Source organism: Protopterus annectens, chromosome 3.part1 (assembly GCF_019279795.1).
Source record: "Protopterus annectens isolate FY-2018-M chromosome 3.part1, PAN1.0, whole genome shotgun sequence".
Taxonomy (NCBI): Eukaryota; Metazoa; Chordata; order Ceratodontiformes; family Protopteridae; genus Protopterus; species Protopterus annectens.
The window spans coordinates 686836140-686861009 of NC_056732.1; the positions used below are offsets into that span (position 1 = coordinate 686836140).

The 24870-nt window shown below is 41.4% G+C and overlaps 1 protein-coding gene across 7 annotated transcripts in view; it reads left to right on the forward strand.

Moving 5' to 3' along the window:
* The window catches only part of OC90 (otoconin 90), a 1698850-nt gene that overhangs the window by 1402802 nt on the left and 271178 nt on the right, over nt 1–24870 (forward strand). For 6 of the 7 annotated variants that reach the window (XM_044067044.1, XM_044067046.1, XM_044067050.1 and 3 more), the window contains one exon: nt 7432–7482. The exons of the other annotated variant lie outside the window; for it this stretch is intronic. In XM_044067044.1, coding sequence (XP_043922979.1) covers nt 7432–7482 — 51 coding nt within the window. The remainder of the gene's footprint in view (nt 1–7431; nt 7483–24870) is intronic. 7 annotated transcript variants of the gene reach the window in all.

Sequence of the window (24870 nt, forward strand, 5' to 3'; positions counted from 1 at the left end):
ATATACTCTCCTGCCCTTCCTGCCCATTATATGATGTAGATGTTTTTTCATATAATTTAATCAGAAATTGTTTGGTGTCCTTTAATATGTATTCATATTTATCTACTATTGGTCTTAATATTGATTCCAAATATAAAGATATAGGTTCAGTTATCCACCCTTTCCCAGCAACTATAGGCCTCATAGGTGGACTAACCCCATTTTTGTGTATTTTTGGAATTCCTTGTATAATTGGAACTGTAGGATGGTCAATCTGTAGATATTTAAACAATTCTCTTATTCTTTCCTTAAATTTCTGGTCTGTCTTTCCCACATAAAATGCAGGGCAGGACCGGCATGTAGCTAAATATACAACATGTTCAGAATCGCAAGTGGCTGATGCTGTGAATGTGAATTCCTGCCCTGTAACTGGATGTATCCACCCTTTCCCAGCAACTATAGGCCTCATAGGTGGACTAACCCCATTTTTGTGTATTTTTGGAATTCCTTGTATAATTGGAACTGTAGGATGGTCAATCTGTAGATATTTAAACAATTCTGGTTAATCTGACCTTCATCTAACATATTACTTAGTTTATTGGCAACATCAGCTATTATTCTGTTAACTCTATTCATACTAATTCTTTCATAAAATTTAGGGTCACTGAGCATCAAGGACATCTGATTTTTATAAAATTCCATATCCATTATCACAACAGGGCCTCCTTTATCTGCTGGTCTGATCATAATAGTTTTGTCATGTTTCAGACCTATAAGTGCTTTCCTCTGGGCAGGTTTTAGATTGCCAGCCCACCTCTTATTTCTATTTGTGTTCTCATTCTCATATAAATCTTGCTCAACCAACTGCGAATAAGCTTCAATTAATGCATGGTTATTAGGAATGTACGTACTGGGCTTCCTAAATGGGTGGGGGATATCTATCATATTGTTAAAGTCAGATGTCCTTGATGCTCAGTGACCCTAAATTTTATGAAAGAATTAGTATGAATAGAGTTAACAGAATAATAGCTGATGTTGCCAATAAACTAAGTAATATGTTAGATGAAGGTAAGATTAACCAGGAATTGTTTAAATATCTACAGATTGACCATCCTACAGTTCCAATTATACAAGGAATTCCAAAAATACACAAAAATGGGGTTAGTCCACCTATGAGGCCTATAGTTGCTGGAAAAGGGTGGATAACTGAACCTATATCTTTATATTTGGAATCAATATTAAGACCAGTAGTAGATAAATATGAATACATATTAAAGGACACCAAACAATTTCTGATTAAATTATATGGAAAAACATCTACATCATATAATGGGCAGGAAGGGCAGGAGAGTATATTGGTGACATTTGATGTACAATCTCTCTTCACAGTAATACCGAACAAGGATGGGTTATCTAGGTTAGAAAGGAGACTAGTAAAGGATGGTGTTTTATCTACTGGTAAAATTAGCATTTTGTGTGAACTCATGGAGATAGTACTAACAGATAATATTTTTACTTTTGATGGTCTAATTTACATACAAAAGGATGGCGTAGCTATGGGCACTTCATGTGCCAATAGCTACGCCAACCTAATTATGGCTGATTGGGAGGATATTTCCCTGTTTCAGATGGCTGAATTTCACAATAATGCATTGTGCTACACTCGTTTTGTTGATGACCTCTTCCTAATTTGGAAGGGGAATGAAGAGAAGCTGAATGACTTATATATAAAAATGAACAATGAGACTAATTACTTGAATTTCTCTATGGTCCAATCAAAAGAAGTTATACCGTACTTGGATGTGTATATAGAAAAACTATCTGATGGTAATTTGAATACAGGAGTGTATAGGAAAAACTGCTACAGAAACAGTTTGCTCCATCGTAGCAGTATGCACCCAAAACATATTTTTAGCAATATCTTGAAGAGACAAGCTATGCGGGCATCTAGACTGAATTCTAATGATGCAGGATTTTTGAGAGAGATAGAAGGGCTAAAGGCCAAATTTCTAAACAGATCATATATGGAGGAAGAAATTGAAACTAGCTTTAATGATATAGGTAAACTTAGAGAGGGTAGAGCTTATCCCTATTTTGCTGAACAATGTTAGAACCCAGAAAGTCTTGGTATAATTGATGTAAACATGAAAAACAATATTAGAATCCCTATACATTATACACAAGATGCTAACAGCATCAAAAACATCTATAGAAAATACTGGAACATCCTCCTAACAGACCCTAATATATCTGAGGTGTTAGGTGAGGTGCCCACATTTACTTATAAGAACAAATTGAATCTTCATAGGATGTTATGCGGTCCAAATAGAGTTGATGGGACAATATTGGCTGATACTAAAAACATTACAAGGAAATGTTATAAATGTAATCAATGTAAATATATTAAAGAATCCAATACATTTATACATCCAGTTACAGGGCAGGAATTCACATTCACAGCATCAGCCACTTGCGATTCTGAACATGTTGTATATTTAGCTACATGCCGGTCCTGCCATGCATTTTATGTGGGAAAGACAGACCGGAAATTTAAGGAAAGAATAAGAGAACATGTATATAAGATTAGGGTGTCATGTCCATCTAATGCTCTTTCGAAACATGTACAGAGCACATCAATGGAACACAGTTTTGTGTTTCAAGTTATTCATGTAAATACGCCTGGGATTAGGAGAGGAGATCTGTTCAATCAAACTGAACAGACAGAAGTGAAATGGATTATTAGACTCAGGGCTGATCGTAGCCCTGGTATAAATGATAGAGTATCTATAAAACCATTACTTAAAGCTAGGAAACTCAAATGAATATGATAAGTTAACTATGTGATCAATTTGAAATATAGTTTTTAACAATATTATTATTATTAATATTATTCCTACATATAATATTTATTATTTAATATTTTTTACTAATATATGTTGGAATATAGATGTACATGAAGAAGTAATGCAAACTAAATGTATTGCGCATGTCTATTGATTTTAAGGCACATTGACTCACTTATATATATTAAGCATAAGCAATTAATTGGTATGTTTATGCAAGTATTTCTATGTATATACACATTCATGTACATATGTATGGATGGCCTGATCTATATGTATTTAAATGTGTGAAGGATATATATGTATATGTTTTTTTAAAAAACATCCCTTATATATATATATGTGTATTTTTTATATTTTTAAATATAACTTTTGTATATTTATAAATATCTTAATTAATGATTTTATAAATGTTAATATAGAGTTGATATATTGTAGAGTAGGGATAAGATATATATCCTTTAAGCACTAGAAATTTTAGTCTTTACTAAATAGGTATACACAAGCATATTTTATTTCGCATTATTAATGTTTGCATAAGATATGATTTATATATTTTAATCATAACTGTTAATGTAGATATGTACTTGCCATGTAGCAAGGGAATGTATGATATATACTGATATGAATTGCTTCATTGTATTTTACTTTGATGAGAAATGCAGGTATATTTTATATAATTTTATTAGTACTGCTAACAGGATATGACATATATAGTGTTGCATTGCTTTCTTTATAAATATAAGTGTTAAGCCTATTCAAAATTTGTAACGGCCTGATGAAGACCTAGTTGAAAGCGCTAGCCGATTTTGTCTTAATAAACTATTTGGAACCATTCCGTTGAACGCTTGGATGACTATTGAGGTATTTTACAAGTTATTGTTCTACGGAAGTGACTGCTGAAGTATGGGCTTTTGTATTCGTTTGTAGCAGTGAATTGGAACTTTTATGCACGTATTTTATACATACATTGTGCTTGGAATTTACATCTCTCGCCCACTGTGCCACTATCTTGCTTTGAATTCTTTAACTTATCTATTTTGTGGACACAGGAGTGTTCAGTGAGCGTTACCTTGCTGTTGTTGGTTTACTAAATAATGATACACTGTGTTTCAGACTTCATAACCTTCAGAAAAATGCATGTTAAAGTAAGAGCTGTTCTATCAACTGTCTCAATTTATACAAGAGCAATTTTTAGTACTGTTTATATGTGCCCCCAATATATTTGGCCTTGTTCAGATTTACTGCATTAACAGGTTGAGAGGTACATGCAAATAAATTGCTTTATAGAATTAGGCATAGCCAACCTCTCAACTGTCCCCGATTTTTGGCTCAAAATGTTGCTCTCCCCCCGAATAATCCCTCCGCAAAATAGCAATTTTGGAAGAAAACATGGAGGGTTTACAATTAAGAAATAACTGTAATAATCAAAGTTATAGATTACTTGAAATGCATGTAGATTCTTTTATTTTGTCAGCTGCTCAAGGTAGCAGTACTAATATTAAAGTGTCCCTTCTTTGGCAGGTTCCCAGCTGTATTGTGTGCCTATTTTATATTTTTGCATTACATTTTTGGTCCAATTTTCATAAAATTGTGTGTTTTGGCAAATTAGTGACAAATCACTAAAGACTGAAGTTAGAAAATGACAGACATTTGAGTTTCAGATTTTATACCCTTCAGAAAATTCATACTAATGCAAGACCTATTCTATTATCTTTCTAAGTTTATTAGAGCAGTATTTAAAAATTGGCCTTATTTTTGGGCCTTTGTCCCACTTCTGTGTATGGCTTTGTCCAGATTTCTTGCTCTTGAGGTTGAGAGGTATGACAAATGTGTCAGGGCCATCACAGTCAGCCAGAGACATTTCACATTGTGACATACTTGTTGCACCCCACTCCCCCATGTAGTGACTCTGGATGTGTCCAAGCAAGGCAAGGAGTAGTTGTGCCTGCCTTGGATGGGGAGTACACACTGCATAAGTATTACAGTGGCTTTTCATCTGTCCTTGATTTTGCAGAATGGTTTGGTTTCTGTCATATTTTTGTACTGTTGATTTATGCTTATTACTCAGATTTATGCTTATTACTCAAAGTGCCTGTTGCTCTGTGTTTAAGTAGCAATGCTTTAATGACCATAAGGTAAGCTTGTCTGAGATTGTAAGATGCAAGTAAGCTTTAATAAGCATACTGTTAAAGAATTGCCAACATTGAAAGCCTTTCTGTTGTTGCCATGCAGAGAATACTTGACTACTTGACTAATGTGTAAGCCTTGGGTATTAAAGGACAGGATTCCATTATTTTAAAAAGCTCATTACACTTGTTGGAGACTTCCAGTCATCTCTACAGACTTTACCCGTAAACTAAACAGAATGCCAATCATGTGTGGTCCATAACCTGTACAGTAATCCTTTAAGCAATGTATCTTGAGCTTGTTTCTTGCTTGCTTTTTATTTTTTACTTTGATCATGTTTTCCCCATGAAACAAGTTGTCAGGCAGCAGGTCTTTTTTGGATAAGAAACATTTTTACAAGTGGGGGCATCACAGAGATTTCTACTTGCAGCATGTTACTTGGTACTTTAATAAAGCTGAATATATTATAATTAGAACTACAGTGCAAGGAGAAGTGGTTTGAGTTGAGTGCTTCTGGTTTTTCTTATACTTGATTTTGACTGGCATTCCAGTAATGTATTTAAAAAGTAATTTATTTTTTCATGCCTCACAACCTTTTGTTTCCATCTAGATATTAAGTAAGCTGTCATGCAGCCAATGCATTGAAATATATTCTTCTACACTTATTTTTGTCTTGATTGGACTTTCATAATGATGGTTTGCCACCCAGGGCAGCATATTTAATTAAAGTTAGTTTTTGTGGTTTTGTGCATAGCTCCTCCCCTTTCTAGTTGACCACACCCCTTCCCCTTGACCCCACCCATTCAGCTGTCTCCTGCAGCCCCCCTGTGATTTGAAGTCATTAGCCGCCACTGTATTTAGGTGGTATGTGTGAGGTAGTTATTAGATCTATGTGATATTCCAACTTATTGGTGTGTTCAGTTTATATGTTTTGAATATGGAGTTCGAATTTAGAGCTATCATCTATTGTTATTCCTACCATTTTGGTGTAGGAGACTACTTCAATTTTAGTGTTGTCCATGGAGGACATTTTGAATTTGGTTTTGTCTTGTGTATATGATTTGGGAAAGAAGAAGGAGATGCTTAATTTTCTAGTGTTTAGAATTAGTTGGGAGTTATGGAAGCAGTTTTCAATAGAGAAGCCTTGCTGTGTAATGGGTAAGAGATGGGTCAGGCTGTCTGAAGGGCATATGAGGGTGGAATTATCTGCCTATTGTATGACAGTGGCCTGTTTGGAGGATTAATGCAGATTATTAGTGAAAATATTAAATTAGAGAGGATGAAGAGAAAATGAAGGATCATACCTTGTGATACCACTGTGCAGATGGGTTGGTAGGAAGAAACGGCTGAATGACACTTAACAGATCAATGTCAATCAGACAAATAAATAGTGAACCATTGGAGATTGGATTGCTAGGGACCTAGGGAAGACAGTTGTGGCAGGAGATTACTATGGGTGTACACTGTCAAAAGTTTTAGATGTTGAAGTATAGGGAGGAGATACATTTATCGTTCTACCTGGCTTTATTGATGGCATCTATAAAAGATAATAAAGCAGTGGCTGTACTATGGCCAGGGCAAAAAAACATATTGTGTAGAAGACAAGAGTTGTTCTTGTGAGAGATATTGAAGTAGTTATTTTTGAACACATTTTCTAGTATTTTTGAAAGCGGGGAGATGATTGCTATAGGTCTAACGTTGTTCACTGCTATGTCACTACCTTTGTGGACTGAGATAATATAAGATTTTTTTTCCAGATGGAAGGGACATGTGATTGTTGAACTGACCTGTTTATTATTATGGAAAAAGGGTAGGTTATAAGTGAAGTACTCCTAGACAAAAATAGAATTACAACAGGCTACAACAGAAAATGCTATCTGGTCAACTGTGCTTTGTTTAAAAATGACTGTGGTATAAAACATAATGACTGAGACAGTCACATGTATATGGCTACTGAACAAAATGTGAGAAATTTTAAATAACAATGAACAGAAAAGGTTATTGTAGCAGTGTACACTGGAAAATAGTATTAACACTGATCGAGAAAATCATGCATACATTTCATAATAGTGATAGTAGGCATTGCATTGCATTGTGGTTAGGAAGAAAACCCCAGATGAGCACATTATGAGGACTCCTGCATTTAAACTTCACTGTCTGCTCTCCTGTCACATAAGTCTGCATAGACCTGTGTCCAATAGGTCTTCCCAAGTGGAAAGACAAGGTCTATGCAGTGAAGGGACATTTCCAAGGTATACCCTCAAACTAAGGTGGTCTTAGGGAAAATGGAACAATTGGCAACCCTGTAAGATCTGAAGAAAGTAGTAGCTCGCCAAAAGTAAGTATTGCAAAAGCTCAATGTCTAAAAATAACACATGCATATCAGAAGTTAATTCATTATAATGTGCAAAAAATAACCCATACTTATGTCTTCACGTTACAAGGCCATGGCTCACTAATAACTTTACTGTCTTTTCAGCCAGTCCAGAAGAAGTAACTGACACAGCTTTAACAGCCCTTCCAAATGAAAGTAAGTCTGCTTGGAATCATCATAGTTACATGTTTTTGTATGCTGTGCAAAATTTAGAAAAAAAGGTGAAGTTCTGAAACACCACATTTTGCCATTTTGGTACGTTTCAAATTAAGAAAAAATGATAGTGTCAGAGAATTGCTTGTCTTGTCATACTATAATTATTTTCTCACCTTGCCATATTAATCACAACATCCTTGAATAATCTAAAAATGCACTGAGCTGTAAAGAAGTAATCGGATGTGTTCTGATGTCAACATCATCACCAGAGCTACAGGGATCAAGATATAGAGATTCTCTGCTGTGTTCTTATCTAATCCAATGGCCACCTTTCAGACGTCAGGGTAATTCTCCACTGTAAGCCACTTATTTCCTTCACTTATTACATTTCAGGTTGCTTGTCTGTTGAATGTACTACAGCCATACTCAGTTTAAAGATCTTTTGCTGTCTGGTGCTTCTGCTTACTGGGATTGCAACTCAAGACCCAAATCATCTGGAATGCCTTACTGTACAGTCAAATCTTAAATGGGTTCTGTAATGTGGATACTCACTGTGATGTCAGCTACTGGTCAGATGCTTGTCTCATCTGTGTCCATTTTTTCTATATTTCCTTCAGTGTAATTTAATCCTGGATTCCCCCTCTAACTCATCACAGCATATCTTGCAGCATCTGCTGCTCACACTCTGTTGTAAGAAAATACATTTCACCGTATTAAGGTTTGAAGATATGTTACTGTTTTGCTTTCCAATTTTTATTGGAGGCCTTACTAAGTGGCACAGTACATGTCTGAGCAACACTCCTTACCAACCTATCCACTGTACTCAGGAAGTCCCTTGAATTAATGATTCACATTTTTGCTTTTTGTTTTTTGTAATCTTTTCTCTGTCTTCCACACTAAAGCTTGTCTATTTCTAATTCTTTTTGCTATAATCTGGAAAGTCGGAAAGAAAAAGCAGAACCTTGCAAATATACAAAATTCTATAAAGAATTTAACATTCAGTTTTGGGAGAAAGGACGTGTACAGTTAGAGAAAGGATGTTATAATTTCACTGCAAAGAATTGCAAAGTAAAGCATTTTGCAAATCACAGCCTAAGAGAAATATACACAGTTGAGGTGAAAGTATGAGCAAGTTGATTGGAAGGGCAGTAGCATACCTTTAAGAGGTTAGCATTAACCTGCTTAAGTGAGTCACATAAAGAGTCTGTAGAAAAAAAGCAAGGCCTTGTAAGTACACAAAGGTGTGCAATGAATTTAGCACTCAGTTTTGGGGGGAAATGGTATGTGATACAGTTTTTGATGTATGAATGAGTAATCAGGAGCAGAACATTTTAATTTCATTGCAACAAATGCAAACTAAAGCATCTTATGAATCACAGTCTAAGAGAAGTGTGCACTGCTGGGATGAATGCATAAGCAAATTTATTGGAAAGAACTGCAGCATACCTTTAATAAGTTAGCAGCAATTTCCCTAAATGAGTAGTATGACTGACTGTGTCTGAGTGTATCTTGGGGGACTTCTGAGTAAAGCCTCAAATGAACAGCACCTCGTGTCTCATGTACATTTAGGCCTTATGCCCCAAATGGCATCTTAAACAATAATGCTCCATCGTTCCCCTTGTGGGGACTGGGGACCTTAGCATGGAGTGGTGCAGGAGAGTGGCTAATGCTAATTAGCCATATGTTCTTCCCCAGAAATGTCTGCCACTCTCAATTTGCTAAGCTGAGAAATTTTGAATCACTCAGATGAGTAAAATTTTACTGTTAAGAGGAAAAAGTGAACACTGTCAAAATACAGCAGTCATCTAATCACTCCTATGGGAGTCCTCACAATGCAATGAAAATCATTGAAGACATGGGGCCTGTTAATGTGTATATGTGTGTAGACACGTCTGCATGTTTTTAGGGGCATGAATGAGACTGTGTGAATGTGTGTGTGTGTGTGTGTGTGTGTGTGTGTGTGTGTGTGTGTGTGTGTGTGTGTGTGTGTGTGTGTGTGTGTGTGTGTGTGTGTGTGTGTGTGTCTGTACACATATGTGTTTGTGTGTGCGTGTGTATGTGAGAGCACATGTTGTACATGATCATTCTTTAATCTGTGTCACATATTCATTTTCCATTTATCCACTTTATCCACGATGGTGGGGGCAGCCACGGTGGTGCAGCTGTTAGCCTTGTCACCTCACAACAAGAGGTTCTCCGGTTCGATCCTCGGCCGGGGTGTCTTCTGTGCGGAGTCTGCATGTCCTCCCTGTGGTCACGTGGGTTTCCTCTGGGTACTCCGGTTTCCCCCCAGATCCCAAAGATATGCTGTAGGTGGATTGGACACTCTAAACTCGCCCTAGGCGTGAGTGCGTGCGTGTGTGTGCCTTCGGTGGAAGGTTGCTCGCCGAGCTGGCAACTTGACACTGTAAAACTCTACTGCCAGTCATGAGCAGACAGGTGATCCGCTGTGATGACCCCTAACCAGGAAAAGCCGAAAGAAGAAGAAGAAGATCTATTTCAGGACTGCAAGGGAGCTAGAGTCTATCATAGCAAGCACTGGGCGCAAGTCAGAGACAAACTTATCCTGGGTAGGGTACTACGCTATAATAGGATGCAAACACACTCACTTACACAGAACATGCTCATGTGCAGATACTGTGGAAAATTATCAGTTCGGCTACATAACTTGTATAATCAAAAATATGAATAAATGTTTTTGAAGTTAAAAGTTTATTTTAGTCAGGGCCATATACTTTTCCCAAAGTTTTTTTTTTAACTTCAGTAAAACTTAAGTGTGAAGTTCTTTTAATTTAGAAAGTTACAATTTTTTTCTACTAATTTGAAGAAAATCTGGAAACTTTCTGTTTGTCCACCATATAATTTTCTTCCTCATACTGATTCTTAGAAGCTAGTTAGAGATCTCTGTATTGAAATTGATGAGATCTACGTTCAAACTGTATTCCGTGGTGGTACAGTAGTAGTGTTGTTACCTCACAGCAAGAGGTTCTCCCATTCGATTCTTGGCATGGCTTGGGAGTGCCTTCTGTGTGGAGTCTGCATGTCCTCCCCGCGGTTGGGTAGCGTTAGAAAGACATGCGTGCATAAATGGGCGTGCCTTCGTTGAAGATTGGGTGTCGAGCTGGCACCTCGGCGTTTTGTAAAAAATCTACTGCCAATCATTAGTGGACCGGAGTTTCGCTGTGGCGACCCCTTACCGGGAAAAAGCCGAAAGACAAACAACAACATAGCACTAAAACTAAAAGTAGTGCCTATGTTCTGGGCTGCAACTGAATCTCATTTACTTCTCTAATACTGTATCTGAAGGATGTTATTTTTGTAGTTCCATGCTTTTCATTAAGCTATTTATCCATTTAGCTTCATATTACAAGAACGAAAGGTTGAATTCGGAAAATCTGTTTGGAGTATACAATACAGTATAAAAAAATGTTTTCAATACAGTAATTCCACAACAACTGCTGTCTAAGCTGAGTAATCCAGGCATAGAAAACAAAATATGCAAATGGATCCTCGACTTCCTGACTGAAAGGTCACAAATAGTTCGAGCTGGAAAACATCACTCAAACAGCATCACACTAAACACCGGGATCCCACAAGGTTGTGTACTCAGTCCACTTCTTTTCACAATTTTAACACATGACTGCACAGCTATGCATCATTCAAACAGAATCATCAAATTTGCAGATGACACCACAGTAATCGGCCTTATCAAGAAGGAAGACGAGGGAGCCTACAGGGAGGAGGTGACCCAACTCGTTCATTGGTGCACTGACAACAACTTAGCACTAAATGTTGGGAAAACCAAGGAAATCATCATTGATTTTAGTAAGGTAAATAAGCCACACATCCCTATCATCAGCAATGGTGATGCAGTGGAGAGAGTATATAACACCAAATTCCTAGGGGTAGATATCTCGCAAGACCTCAGTTGGGCCACAAACACTTCCTAGAATCCTACCTTATAAAGAGAGCCCAACAATGTCTCCACTTCCTTAGGAGACTTTGTAGAGCTAACATACCCCCACAGGTCCTACTTACTTTCTACAGAGCCACGATTGAGAGCATACTGAAAAACAACATCATTGTCTGGTATGGAAATTGCTCTCAAGCTGATCGGAAGGCACTGGATAAGATCATTAAACAAGCCACAAAAATCATTGGCTCCAACCTTCAATCCCTACAGGACATATATTCAAACAGACGCTATGGTAGAGTCTGAAAACTACTGAGAGATGTACACTATCAGCTACAGACGCATTAGATGCAGGACATCCAGATTCCATAACAGCTTCTTCCTATGTGCTATCAGACTGCTGAACAACAAACTCATAGCCTAACCTGCTAAATGAGGAAACAAACATTATTTATGTGCAATATGTCATTGTTATTTACATAACCCTCTACATAGATCACTTTACACATCTCTATCTGCACTATGTAAACTGTAAACCATAAGATTTTTTTTTACATGTGTGCCTCTTTCTTTACAGTACTGTTTGATATATATCCTTATATTTCTACTAAGTCTGTTCCTGTTGTTGTATTGTCTTTTTTTCTGGTGTAAAAACTTTCAAAATTTTATCTATTTTTTTTTATTCTATTTATTTTTAGTATCTTATTTTGATTTCTATTTTCAGTATTTTTAAATTATTATTAGTCTTCCTTCTGTAAACTATAATTTTTATGGTACGAGCCTGTTATCGAAATTTCATGCAGTGACACACACTTTCCCGGGGATTCATGAAGCTTGCGCCAGGCGCAGGCATAGCATAGGTGGTATAACGCCAAATATGGCCTTCGAGCGAATCAGGTACGATCCAATCCCACGTGCACTACCGGCGTACGCCAGAACTGCGCAGCCCTCGGCTTAGGTATGCTAATCACCCCATACGCAGTGCCGCACCATGCAAATGAAGGTATATAGCGATTCATGAAGTGGTGCAGGCATAGCATAAGCCCACGGAAATGTAAACCAAAAAACACGGTTTACATTTTCCCAAACAGAACATCGGAGCTATGGAAGCGGCCCAGACTCATGTATTACAAAGTTAACATATGCCAGTGGCTAAATACACAGCCAATGGCATAAGAAAAGATGCACAACACCTAAAAAACAACATTTAATGTCATGTCCACAGTAACGCAAAGTACAACTGCAGGGCATGTGTGTGCAAACTGGAACACAAAGAAAATATATACAAATGTCATAAAATCGCAATGTAATACAAATCAGGATTTCACCATAACACGCAATGGCATGCATGGTACACTACAACCAAGCTGCAAGGGTTGCTAAGGGTCTGTGACAGTGTTCGATGTGGTAACTATGAATTAGTAGTCAATGCCATGCAAATGAGGCAGGTAATACTGAATCGCAAACGTCCAGCCGGATTAAGGATGTACCATACGGCACAGAGCTATAACACCGAGGAGTGGCTCAGAGGTATACATGACATCAGCAGAGGGGTGTGCCACCATAGCTGTAAGCACATTGGAGCAATGCAAATCTGGCCTGGTCGTTGCTAAGCAAAGCTGCAGGACAGGGGTGGGGAGGTAGGTATAGAATCGTTTAGCTGAGAGCACATATGGTGCCCGAAAGCGCATGTGTATGGGGATGAAAACGTGCCCGAAACCCGGTAAGTGGATGCATGCGCCGCGAACAATAGCACAAACAGGAAGGTCAGGGGAAGAAAAGAAGGAAATGCCGCAGTAGGGTAATTGGAGTACAACTGAGCAATTAACACCTATTAACTCACAGCGGGCAATCGACGGCAGCTGACAAGTCTGCTCGCAGAAACCTGCAAAACAAACAGTATAGGGGAGGCATTGGATTGCAAAGAAAAGAGGGGAGGCATTGGATTGCAAAGAAAGGAGAACTGTCATAACAGAGCAAAGCAAACCTACAGTAGACCGGCAATAGAACACATTACGCAAGATAAGCCAGGTCTAGGAAAGTACAAATGAAAGCAGGCTGCTGGATGCATGCCAGAAAAAGGTAGGTGAAACGTGAAGAAATGTAAAGGGAAGGGCAAGAGGTAATCCACAGCAGCCAAATGTAATTCAACACCAAAGGCACCACAATAGTAGTTCCTGTAGTAAAGCACATAAGATACCCTGTAGCTACGATCGTACATACACACCCTATGACATCATCGGTGTTCACAGCACAATAGTATAAAGTGTGAAAGCACCCTACACACACCTGTATACTCCCAAACACTGCACTATAGGTGTAAACACACAGGAAACTTTTAAAATGTACATGTTGGGAGCTGCCATAGCTGTGATTCATCACCATGTGTTAGAGACTGACGGTGATGTGGAGGATGATGCCAACAACCACCGCAGGCCCTGGAGGAGGCAAAGAGTGTTCAGACCAAGGGTAACCTACCAGGGGCTACATGATCTGGATATAGTAGAGCATTACAGGGTGGACAGGGACATCTTACAGCAAATAGTTGAGCTGCGCCGGTCACGCCTGAGAACTAGAAACAACAGAGGGGAACCCATCACAGTGGACACAAAGGTATGTGTAAGCTTGCGAATACTAGCCACAGGTACCTTTCAAAGGCCAACTGGAGATATAATGGGGATCTCACAGGTATCAGCATCCAGGGTACTACACCAGTTCCTGGATGCCATGTTACCACGTGCCAATGAGCATATATACTTCCCCCAAACTCAGGAGGAGTTGGCCAGCAATATGTGTCACTTCCAACATGTGGCACACTACCCGGAGGTACTGGGTGCGATAGACTGCACGCACATACATATCAAGTCACCACCCAGTGAGCATGGTAGGCACTACATAAACCGCAAGGGATTCCACTCCATCAACTGCCAGGTCATGTGCAATGCCCAGGGCATTATCATGGATGTGTGTGTGCTGGCAGCCCTGGAAGCTACCATGACTCCCATATCTGGCATGCCTCACAGCTGTATCAGGTATTTGTCAGGGGGGACATCCCACATGGCCACCTTGTGGGGGATGCTGGCTATGCACTGGAGCCGTGGATGATGACTCCCATCAGAAATGCACACACACCCATGCAAGAATGCCATAATAAGGCACACGCACAAACCAGAGTCATCATAGAGTGTGTGTTCGGGATGCTGAAATCATGGTTCCGTTGCTTGGACACATCTGGTGGAGCCTTGCAGTACTCTCCAGGCACATGTGCCCACATCTTCATAATATGTGCCATGCTATATAATATGATCCTGCAGAAACAGCTGCAGCAGGGACAAAATGGTGAAGGCCCTCATAGCCCACCACAATTGCCAAGGCCATCACAGGCACAGAGGGATTCAGACCATGAACACCCTGTGCCAGCCCCAGTAGGCAGACGGAGGCATGCCCAATATGCATACGCCTTGGCAAAGAGGGAACGTATAGCACATATTCTGACAGTGTAGGCCCCTACGGACTGACACACCTCTCCACCTGCACACACAGTAAAATGGATGGCACACACACACGACCACCTGTAAATTGTAATGTATAGGTGGCCCACTGTGTGAATCCTACATAGGCAGCCCTCAAACATTGTACACACAACAGCTATTGGAACAAGGAATGTCAACATCTGAACAGTACATGCGCCTATCAGCATATGTTTGCGCTGTGTGTATAGGTTCCTAGGTACATCGGTAGGTACACGCCCGATTGTCAGAGGCCATACACCAAACAAGGCAAACAGTGTCTGCTGTCACCACAACATCGAGTAACCAACTGTCGCTCAGTAGAGCAGAGGCAATCATGGAATCACATATGTGTAAGCACTGTTCTGCACACACTCTGCATGGATTCCCTGCTGCATTAATGAGGGTCTCCACATAATGTAATCATGGATGTTGTGTCAAGGCATGGGATGTACCCTTGACAGGTATTCATCACCCCAGCATGCTCCACCTACGGTCGTTTGAAGGTGTAGCACATTATCGTGTGTGGCTCACTGTGATATACATACCCAATGCTGGAGCACATCCAGTAAACATCACATGGACATACCATTAATTGGACTCATCAATATGTAAACTAACTGAGTTACCCATGTGAGTGCAGTATGGAGTAACAGCCATAGTACACTCCACATACAAAATGCCATAACACGTGTAGAAATCCCAGATGGCCAAGTGGTAAATGCATTGACCATCGTGCATGTTCCCGGTCCCACGTCCTGCAAGGGATGTAACGTAATCCCGAAGGTACGAATAATGCATGTCAGATGCAGGTCATCAGATCATGTTTAGCACACATTAGCGGGAATATGCATTGCCCAGTGCTGGTAAGCATCGTTTAAATATGACTGTACGGATATGCGCGAAACAGGGCTAAGCTTCTCTGAATATCGCGCAGATCACGGTCACTGATGTCCAGAACAGGTGAAACCAGCATTATTCACCCCTATACTAATAGCACCTGCTCTGAAGGGTAAAACGACCACTGCCAGGAGTAGAACACGCAATCATGTATACAATCACCTAACACTATGGTAGCCAAGATGTACCTACGGCAGGTGTATAATGTGACAGGTTCAGACACAAACGTGAGGAGTCCAGGAAACAGTATACACCGACAAGTACACAATGAAAGGTGTAGTTTGCCTGTCACTTTCCCTGTCAGAGATATATATATATATATATATAGATATATATATATATAGATATATATATATACATATATATAATACAGATAGAAAGGGTGATAGAGAGATATATGTTGATATATACGGATTCACCAATATCTGCAAATATATAGATAGGTCAACGACATTCATAAAACCTTGGAGGTACAAATAAATAGGATACTGCCAACTATGGAATGTGTCACATATTGACATGCATAACCACGAGGCTGAAAGACTGAAAGAACACAGTACCGGAACACTAGAACCGCAAGTAATATTATCACGATATGAAGGGACATTTAGTTACCACTGCCGGTGTTGCGGTCCACGTAGGTACGGTGTTCAACTGTGTTTGTGATTGCCGTAGTCTGTGTATGTGTGTGTTGAGAGTGCCGTGTGCGTTTCCATGTGACTGTAATGTGTGTGTGTGTGTGTGTGTCTGCATCTGTGTCTGATTAGTGCCAACTCGGAGGTAGATCATTACGGTAGGTGTGGGTATAGCTAGCCGTAGGCATACGGTTACCACCTGTCCCACATTAGGAGGACAGCTCCTCCCTGGGCAGTTGTGTCCTGACATAAAACATTACAAAGGGCAACTGTCCGAGATTGTAGGACATTATTATGTCCCATATATTATGTAATACTTGCATGAAATAGTTATGCCTGTATGTAAGAAACGTAAATGTTACATGCAATATGATAAGTAGCCAAAGTCTCAGAACAATAAGTATGTATTGAGGATAAAAGTATCTGCTATCCTGTGTACTGACCATGGATATGTGTTGGCCAGTAAACACCGATGTGTGTCCCGCAAGTGTCCCACAATGGCCATTTGAAAAGGTGGCAACCCATGCCAAAGAGGTTCAGTTACCAACACAACTGCAATGACTGCAAATATCTGGGACAGAAATACACGGGACAGCTGTCATTTAGAAACATCCCTTACATATCGCTGTAATTCCGGAGGTATGGAAGTATCAACCTCACCTGCATACTATATAGAAACCAATTAACAATGGCCCAATGTATAATCCCATAACAAAAGTCTACTAACTGATAGCTCTTTAATTAGGGAAGGAGCCCACACACATATATGGAATATGTAGAAATGCAAACCCCACAAACCTGTATATGCTACGTACACCCACCTACATTCCCCACACTAGAAACTATAGCAATACAGACTGTAATTACAGCACAAACATCCAGTAAGTCAATTACATCTGCAGAAGCATTAACATACCTTGTGAGAGACACATTTAAAGGTGCCATGTGAAATCGTAGCCATTGTATAATGGAACAAACAGCGATGTTACAGGTTTTTTTGCAATATTCCCTAATCAGACGGTTGGGATGACAGGTACACTCACATGTAGAACCACATACTCTAGCCGTCACACACAATCCACGGGGGACATGAATCCAAACTATACGTGTCTCTACATATAGCAGTTGCAATTACGCACAACAAAACACAATACAGGCCGTCTCCCTGAAGGTAGGGCAAATGGGCAACGCCCAAGTGGAAAATTCAATTATACCCCACTGTTGCCATGTAATTGGTGAATGGAGTGGCTGCACAGCTGATGTGCAAGGAATAAGTCAATCAGGAACACCAATTGGTGGCAGGAAACCACATGTTACAGGTATCGATGTATATAAGGATGACTTGCCAGACATTCAAACCGTATGCTCATAACATAGAACTGTTTAAACAGTGTAAGAGAGATGGTTACGAAAGTCCAGAACGATAACAAGGTATGTAGAACACTCAGTATGTAAGTGTATGTATAGCCTGTTTTGTATTAATTATGTTAGTGTATGTATAGCCTGTTTTGTATTAATTAAAAGTGTCCGCAATGCATAAAGTGGGAAAAGGTATTTATGTAGTGATGTCTTGCTGAGCATAGTAATGCTTGTAGAAATTGTGTGTCCTGCAGTGGGCCACAAGGTAAACATCACAGACACCACAAGGGATGCTACATGAGGGCTTTAAACAGAACAATTCCATACCACCCACCGTCAGTGGTAGGGTATGTCCAACAAGTATGTGCCATAGCAGGGGATAGTATATGTTGATATACTGTCACAGTAGGCATGTGTATGGGCATATAACGACAATGACATGTCTAAGGTGGTCCCGCTGTGCAAGTATGCTTTGCATTATGGGATACTATGTAAAATATGTGTAATGTACAGTATTGTAGGTAGATATGTCAAATATGCTACACAGCATAACAGGCATATCATGCATACCAAAGGTATCGTCTATTGGCATGTACAATATAAAATAACAGGATACATATGGCTTGTAGTCACGGGACACTGTAATAGCATGATAGCTAATCTAAATGGAAGGGCTACTCAATTAACCATGCACAAAGGACATGTAATAGCTTCACAGGTTCATAGTGGGGTACTATGCAGTCTGTCAAGTCTATGTGTAAGCACAACTACAGTGTTCACACCAGCAACACCTCTCTAGGGTAGTGTCCTGTCTGTGAACAGCAGAGCCATGTGTTACCTGCACCTCTGCACAGTACAGCCACTGCAGTGATCCCTGGCGTACATGTGTCTCCCATCCACCAAGTGAGGTATCACATGAACAGTGCTACTGAGTGTCCCTGCGTGATGTACATAGGAATCATGTTCCAAAGCATGGTGAGTGTCCAGTTTGGGAATGTAACCCTCAAGCACATCCCACTCATCGTTGCGTGTGTGCACATATCCATGAGCATGTTGCTCACAGTGGCTTTTGCTTATGTCGCTTATGTGGAGTATATCCATTAATATTGTTGTGGACATGGGCCCTGTCTGTTCAGCAGAGGTCACCCCTGAGTATGTAGTATGCAAATGTGTACAGATGTGGTGTCCGTAGTTCTGCCGCATACTTCAACCGTCGGAGCTCAATAAACATCATGGCGTGTTAATGTTGTGGCGTGTAAAGCCGTAGCTGTTGTGTAATGTACACCCTAAATGGGGTGTTGTACCCTTGAATGTGTGTATATATCTGGAGTTCAGAGGTACAATGGGTGCCTATGTTCCAGCTACAAACCCAGTACAGATAAGTGTGGCCACATAGAAGGATATCCACGCCACAGTGGCAATATGGTTATCACAGGAGTGGGTGCGACATACGTGAGTACTACAATCATGTACAATGTGACATGTATGTAGGGGACTACCACCTATGTGATAGTCAGTGGGTGAATGGTGTAATGCAAAGGGGATGTTCATGCACCTTGTGTCATGCAGCTTGAGGCCATGATATTGATATTAGGTATCCATCACAGTGACACCTTTATGGATGGAGTCAAGTATCAGCTGTTGGATCAGTCATGGTGCTTTGTATGCAGTTGTCTGTAAAGCTAGGCAGGGAAAGTCCCTCTGTGCTAGCCTGTACCTCAGGGAAGCATATACCGAAACTTGAGGGGCCCTATGACTGAGGACTGCGGTATGCCAACTGTAACTGAAATACAGTAGGTACTATGGTATGCTACCCTCATTGTGTGTGCCCTGTCCATGAGCCACTTTGCATAACATCCTGAGACAGAGGGGTCAATGTGCAGGTGGATGTGTATGTTGTCAATACCAGAATGGAGAACGGTGCTGAAAGGCAATGAGAGGACAATGTAGGCTGTGTGGACCCCCTTACCGTCATCAACTACCCTGGTAACTGTATGAAAGGAGTCCCCCAGGTGTAGGAGACATGCTATGGCCCTAACAAGTCCAACCTGGGTGGAAGCAAAGGACCGGAGCCTACCAATGTCTATGTGAATGACTTCCATGATGATGTGTCCCATAGCCTTGCAGAACAGTCCAGTCAGGTGTGTAGGGCAATAGTCCCCCTCATGCATTGTGGCACCACCTGTGTGGAGTGTGATAACTGTTGCTGTGTGCCATTCAGGAGCCACAATGTCTGATACAAGGCTATTACTGAATATGGTGGCCAAGTGGGGAGACATGTCGTTCAGATGTTTGTGTAAATCACAGCCTGGGATGTTCAACGGTCACATGGGGCCAGTGTTCCAGGCCATATATAGTGCAGGTTAGTACTGTGTAGGTGAGACTGCAGGGACACCGCAATGTTCCTGCATGGATTGTGGCCCTGTAGGGAGTGAGAGGGTGTAATGTTAGCAGTGAACCCATCCGCTAGCATGTTGCCAACATCACCTGGTTCTGTAATGTTCCTGAGTAACTGTTGTATGTTACAGCAGATGTGGGTATTGCCATTGACTACTGACATACCTCCATAATGCCTTGTGGTACATCCTGGGATGTGTTGCAGTAATGTTTACATAGCTAGTGTCGGAGTATGTGATGAGGGATCCTGTAGCCCTACTGAGGCTGACCAGTGAGCTACCCCACCCATGGGATTGTACTCCACTTTGCAACAGCCTCCACCTGTTGTTGTAAATTATGTCCATGGAACTGGACCCCCAGAGTGGCGTCTGTTATCTGGTGGGTACCATCATGGCTCTGTGTGGAATAGCATGATCCATGCAGTCGTGTTAGTGCTAATGAAGTGCACTGGAGTATGTTTCAGCATTTGTATGTGCATTGTCCATCTGCACGGGTGTCATGATGTTAACTACTGCTGTCATAAGACGTCTGTAGTAGACATTGTAGTACTCTTGTACTGTGTATGCCGTGAAGGGTGTGGTGCCGAGATGTGGATAACAAGGGTGATTAGCATATGTTCGGAATAAACCAATGAGGGGATAACCCCAGGTGTGGCACACCAGTCACATGTTGGTAGTGTCCATGTCAAGGATATTGTTGGTCTTGGAGGTGGTATGTATGGTTTGATCCAGCCGAGTGGAGGTTATGAATCCCGGACAGCGTTGGCCTAATGTGTCAGTACATGAGTGGCTATCCCAGTTAAGTGTGGGGTAGTGTCAGTTTCACATCAGTAGTACCTGTCTGAGCCCTACTGTCCAGTACACCAAGAAATGAGGTCTGGTAACCGTGGGGTATGTTGTTGAATCTATAGCTTGTTACAATTTGTATAGCAGGATGTGTGTACAACATAGTGGAATATGGGAACACCTCAGCCGTGGGTGTGCCAGTCCAGGTTACATGACTGAAAGGTATGGTCTGTGTATAACCTGTTATTGCAGGTGTGCTCTGCAGAGCCTAGAGGCAGGTCCCAGTCACTGCAGAGATATTGAAGTGGTCCATTATAAGGAGTGCCTTGCCTGCGTGCATCAGAGATGAAGATGTCAAGCATTGCATCACATGACCCCATGTTTGGCTTGTCTGTTCCCGTTCTGGTGGTGAATGTTATTGGAAACTGTGCAAGGCAGGCAGTATAGAAGCAGCAAGAGCCTTACATGTTATCTGTACTCCCAGGGCTGACAGGTGCAGGTCATCTGTGCCAAAGCATTGTGTTTTGTTGACCATGTCAGTCAAGGCGGACAGATACCAGATGCCTGTGGAATGACAGCAGAAGCATTGGCAACTGTTGAAGTGACACAGTCAGTTGTTGTATAGTGGTATCAGGTCCGAATGAATGCATAATGCTCCCCAGGGCTTGGCCCATACCTTCAGGGCTACAAGACCGGTGAGCTATTGCATGTCCCTGCACATGTAGTCTGTGAAGTGGCATCACAGGGCAGTCACACTAACAAGGAGAATGACAGTCAAATTGTACCTGGTGAGGTGTGGCATGGGTGCATAGGTTATGTTGCAGAACCAGTTACCTGACAGCAAGATGTAAGTGACTATCGCCTTGTGTAGCCTGCTGAGTGGAACATCAGTGTGACCGCCTACAGAGTCACCTATGACAGGTGTGTTGTGTATCTTATAACACCCTATTGGCTGTATGTGATGGGCACACATGAGTCTGTGGGCTATATGTTATTGCTGCTGTGTTTGGTGATGCGGGCTGCCTTTGGTGCCTACACAGAGTATGGTGAGGTACTGCACACGTTGTACTCATATGTGTGGCCTGTGGTGGTGGAGATCTTGTGAGACTATGTGATGAGTGGGGTGTGTTGCCAATGTTACACATCCCCACATGATTGTCAGGTGCAGTCAGGGTTGGTGACAGCATTACCCCTAGCAGGGCTGCATATGTGCATCTCCCACAGGCTGTAGTGTCGTATGTTGGGAGGTGAGCATTGACTGTGTACATGAGACAATTGCTCTATTGCCACATGTACAACATATTCATCATATAGACAGGCAATAGTACTGGTACGTGACAGTTGGACATGCCTGTATATACAACCATGTCTCACAAGATATGTGAGCTACGTGTGTACAACAGCTGTTGTACTGTAAGCAAGCTGGAAATGTAAGAACAGACAGTGTACTTGTGAGAAATGGTGTGGAATGGGTGCTATATTAATCAGTAGCTTATGAAGTGCTCACAAGTTCTGAAGAAGTGCTGAGCATGAACATACAATACAGATAGGGTGTTGGATAATATCAACCCACAAGTGGTGACGACAGTCATAATTGGTGGCACCGCACTATAACCCTGCTGAGTATGGTCTGCATGTCCATGAACCATTATCAATGTAGATGTTAGCAGTACAGATGTACATGACAGTACAGATGTTTGACTACATATACCTTTGTATGTCACAGGAGTGTTCTACCAGTGGACTGTTGACAGAATCAACACTACAAAAGGTGCCAGAGTGACATGTGCATATCACACTAGTGCCAGCTACAGTAAAACAGGGTTAATGTGTTGTACTCCACCCTCATTGTAGCCCATACCACACAGACAAATGTGAGGCATCTGTGTATGTAAGGATGTGAATGGCCATGACCTATGAGCAATAACTGTCTCAGTGTTGTGAACAACATACAGAATGGGCTTTTTGTGGGTGAGGTGTGTGACATATGTGCACATTCTGGCGGATGGTATCAGCATTGTCACCACTAGGTGAATATCCCTGTACCCATTAACTACCACCTAGGCTGCAGTCAACATAATGGACACTGTGTAAGGGATGGTGCTGTGCAGTTCACCTCCCTGAGTTGGTGACGTCTCCAGCACACTTAGGTAGTCATACGAGATACCCATGTCATGACAGGGTGCCATCCATGAGCATGGAGATCATTGGACAGGCATACACAGCACTCGGGTGACCAATATTGGATCACATATCACCTTTAAGGGGTATTGGCCATGCGTGGATGGGCGATACCAGCCTTCACAATCCTCACCTCCACTATGCAGCATGCTGTCTACCTTGCATAAAGTCGTGTGCTACACTATGATGTTGGACATGCTACATGTCCATATCCTGATCTGAAAGACATATGTCATGGACAGCCACCATCCTACTACTAGGATCGCCACATGCTGGAAAGATCCCTGTGCCATACATGTGACATACTCCCGCCATACCATGCAACCCTGTCCATCAAAGCTGCACATGTCATCTCTGTCATACATGGTGTGATGGCCACATGGTAGATGTAGTATCAACTGTCTGGATCAGTAATGTGGCACTGATGCACCTTGCGGTGGCAACATGGCTGTCGGATACAGCTAGGAAACCTTGCCCATACATACTATAGTTGATAACCATCCCTGCGAATGATGTCCGGCTAGCCATTGTCCCATGTCTATCACATGTGCAACACAGGCGATCTGTGGCAGGATGCTGAACAGCTGTACAGTGCTGTGTAGATGTATATGGCAAAACACATGCATGTAAAGGTTTCCATGCATATCTGTGCATTGTCACTGCTCAAGTCCATTAAGGCAGCGTATGTGTTGATATGTGACATATACACAGCATCAAGGTCAACAGCATTACCGTGGACACATCCAGGCATGTGCTGATAGGTAAGAACACCAGTGCAGGCAAACAGACATGCCCACATCAAGACAGCATTCACATGGAGTATGAACAATGTAATGAGGTGACATGCATATATGGTGATGATATTCAATGCATAACGGGTGTTACATGTGTGTGACACAAACATGTCAGTCATGTCAGTGTCATAATGATTTGCAAAGATAACTGTGCAGATGTACTAGATTTACTAGAAATGTATGTGCAGCAGTATCTCTGTACATCTCTGATACTGTGACTTGTCACCATCATTATGTCTTACAGATAATGCCTCGTACACGCCTGCCACCGTACAGCCACCAGGAGGATGATGTCCTCATCCCGTACCTCCATGAGAGCTACGAGGTGTTGTTCAGCCATGTGCCACAGCATGCCCAGCAGCATGACGACCTGTGGCAGGATCTTCGCAGGAGGGTGAATGATGTGGGTGGCCATAACCGCACCTACCAGCAGGTGCACAGACACTGCATGGACCTGATATGACATGCAAAACAGTGTGCCACTGCAATCGCCAGGGAACAAGGTGGAACAGGTGGTGGGCCACCAACCCAGCCCCCACTCACACACCGAGGAGCTACTGGCCAGTCTGGGGACACCCTCAGAACAGCATCCACAAACACTAGCTGCCATTGTGGAGGTGGGTGTCTCCCAACCAATGAGCCTGGAGTTGCATGGTAAGTCAGTACTGCACATATGGCTATTATATCCCATTTAGTTGCATGTGTCACTGTACATTATGTAATGTAACATCATATGCAAGGTATGTTGACACACACATGCTGCATACTACAGTATGCTACCCTGTGTATGCACACATGTGCATACTATATGCTATTGTACAGGTGAATGTGTTAACATGCACAGTGTACCCTGTGGCTGTCATATAGTCATGGATAATGTTCAAACTGCTGTGTCACTCCTATACAGGTACCCCT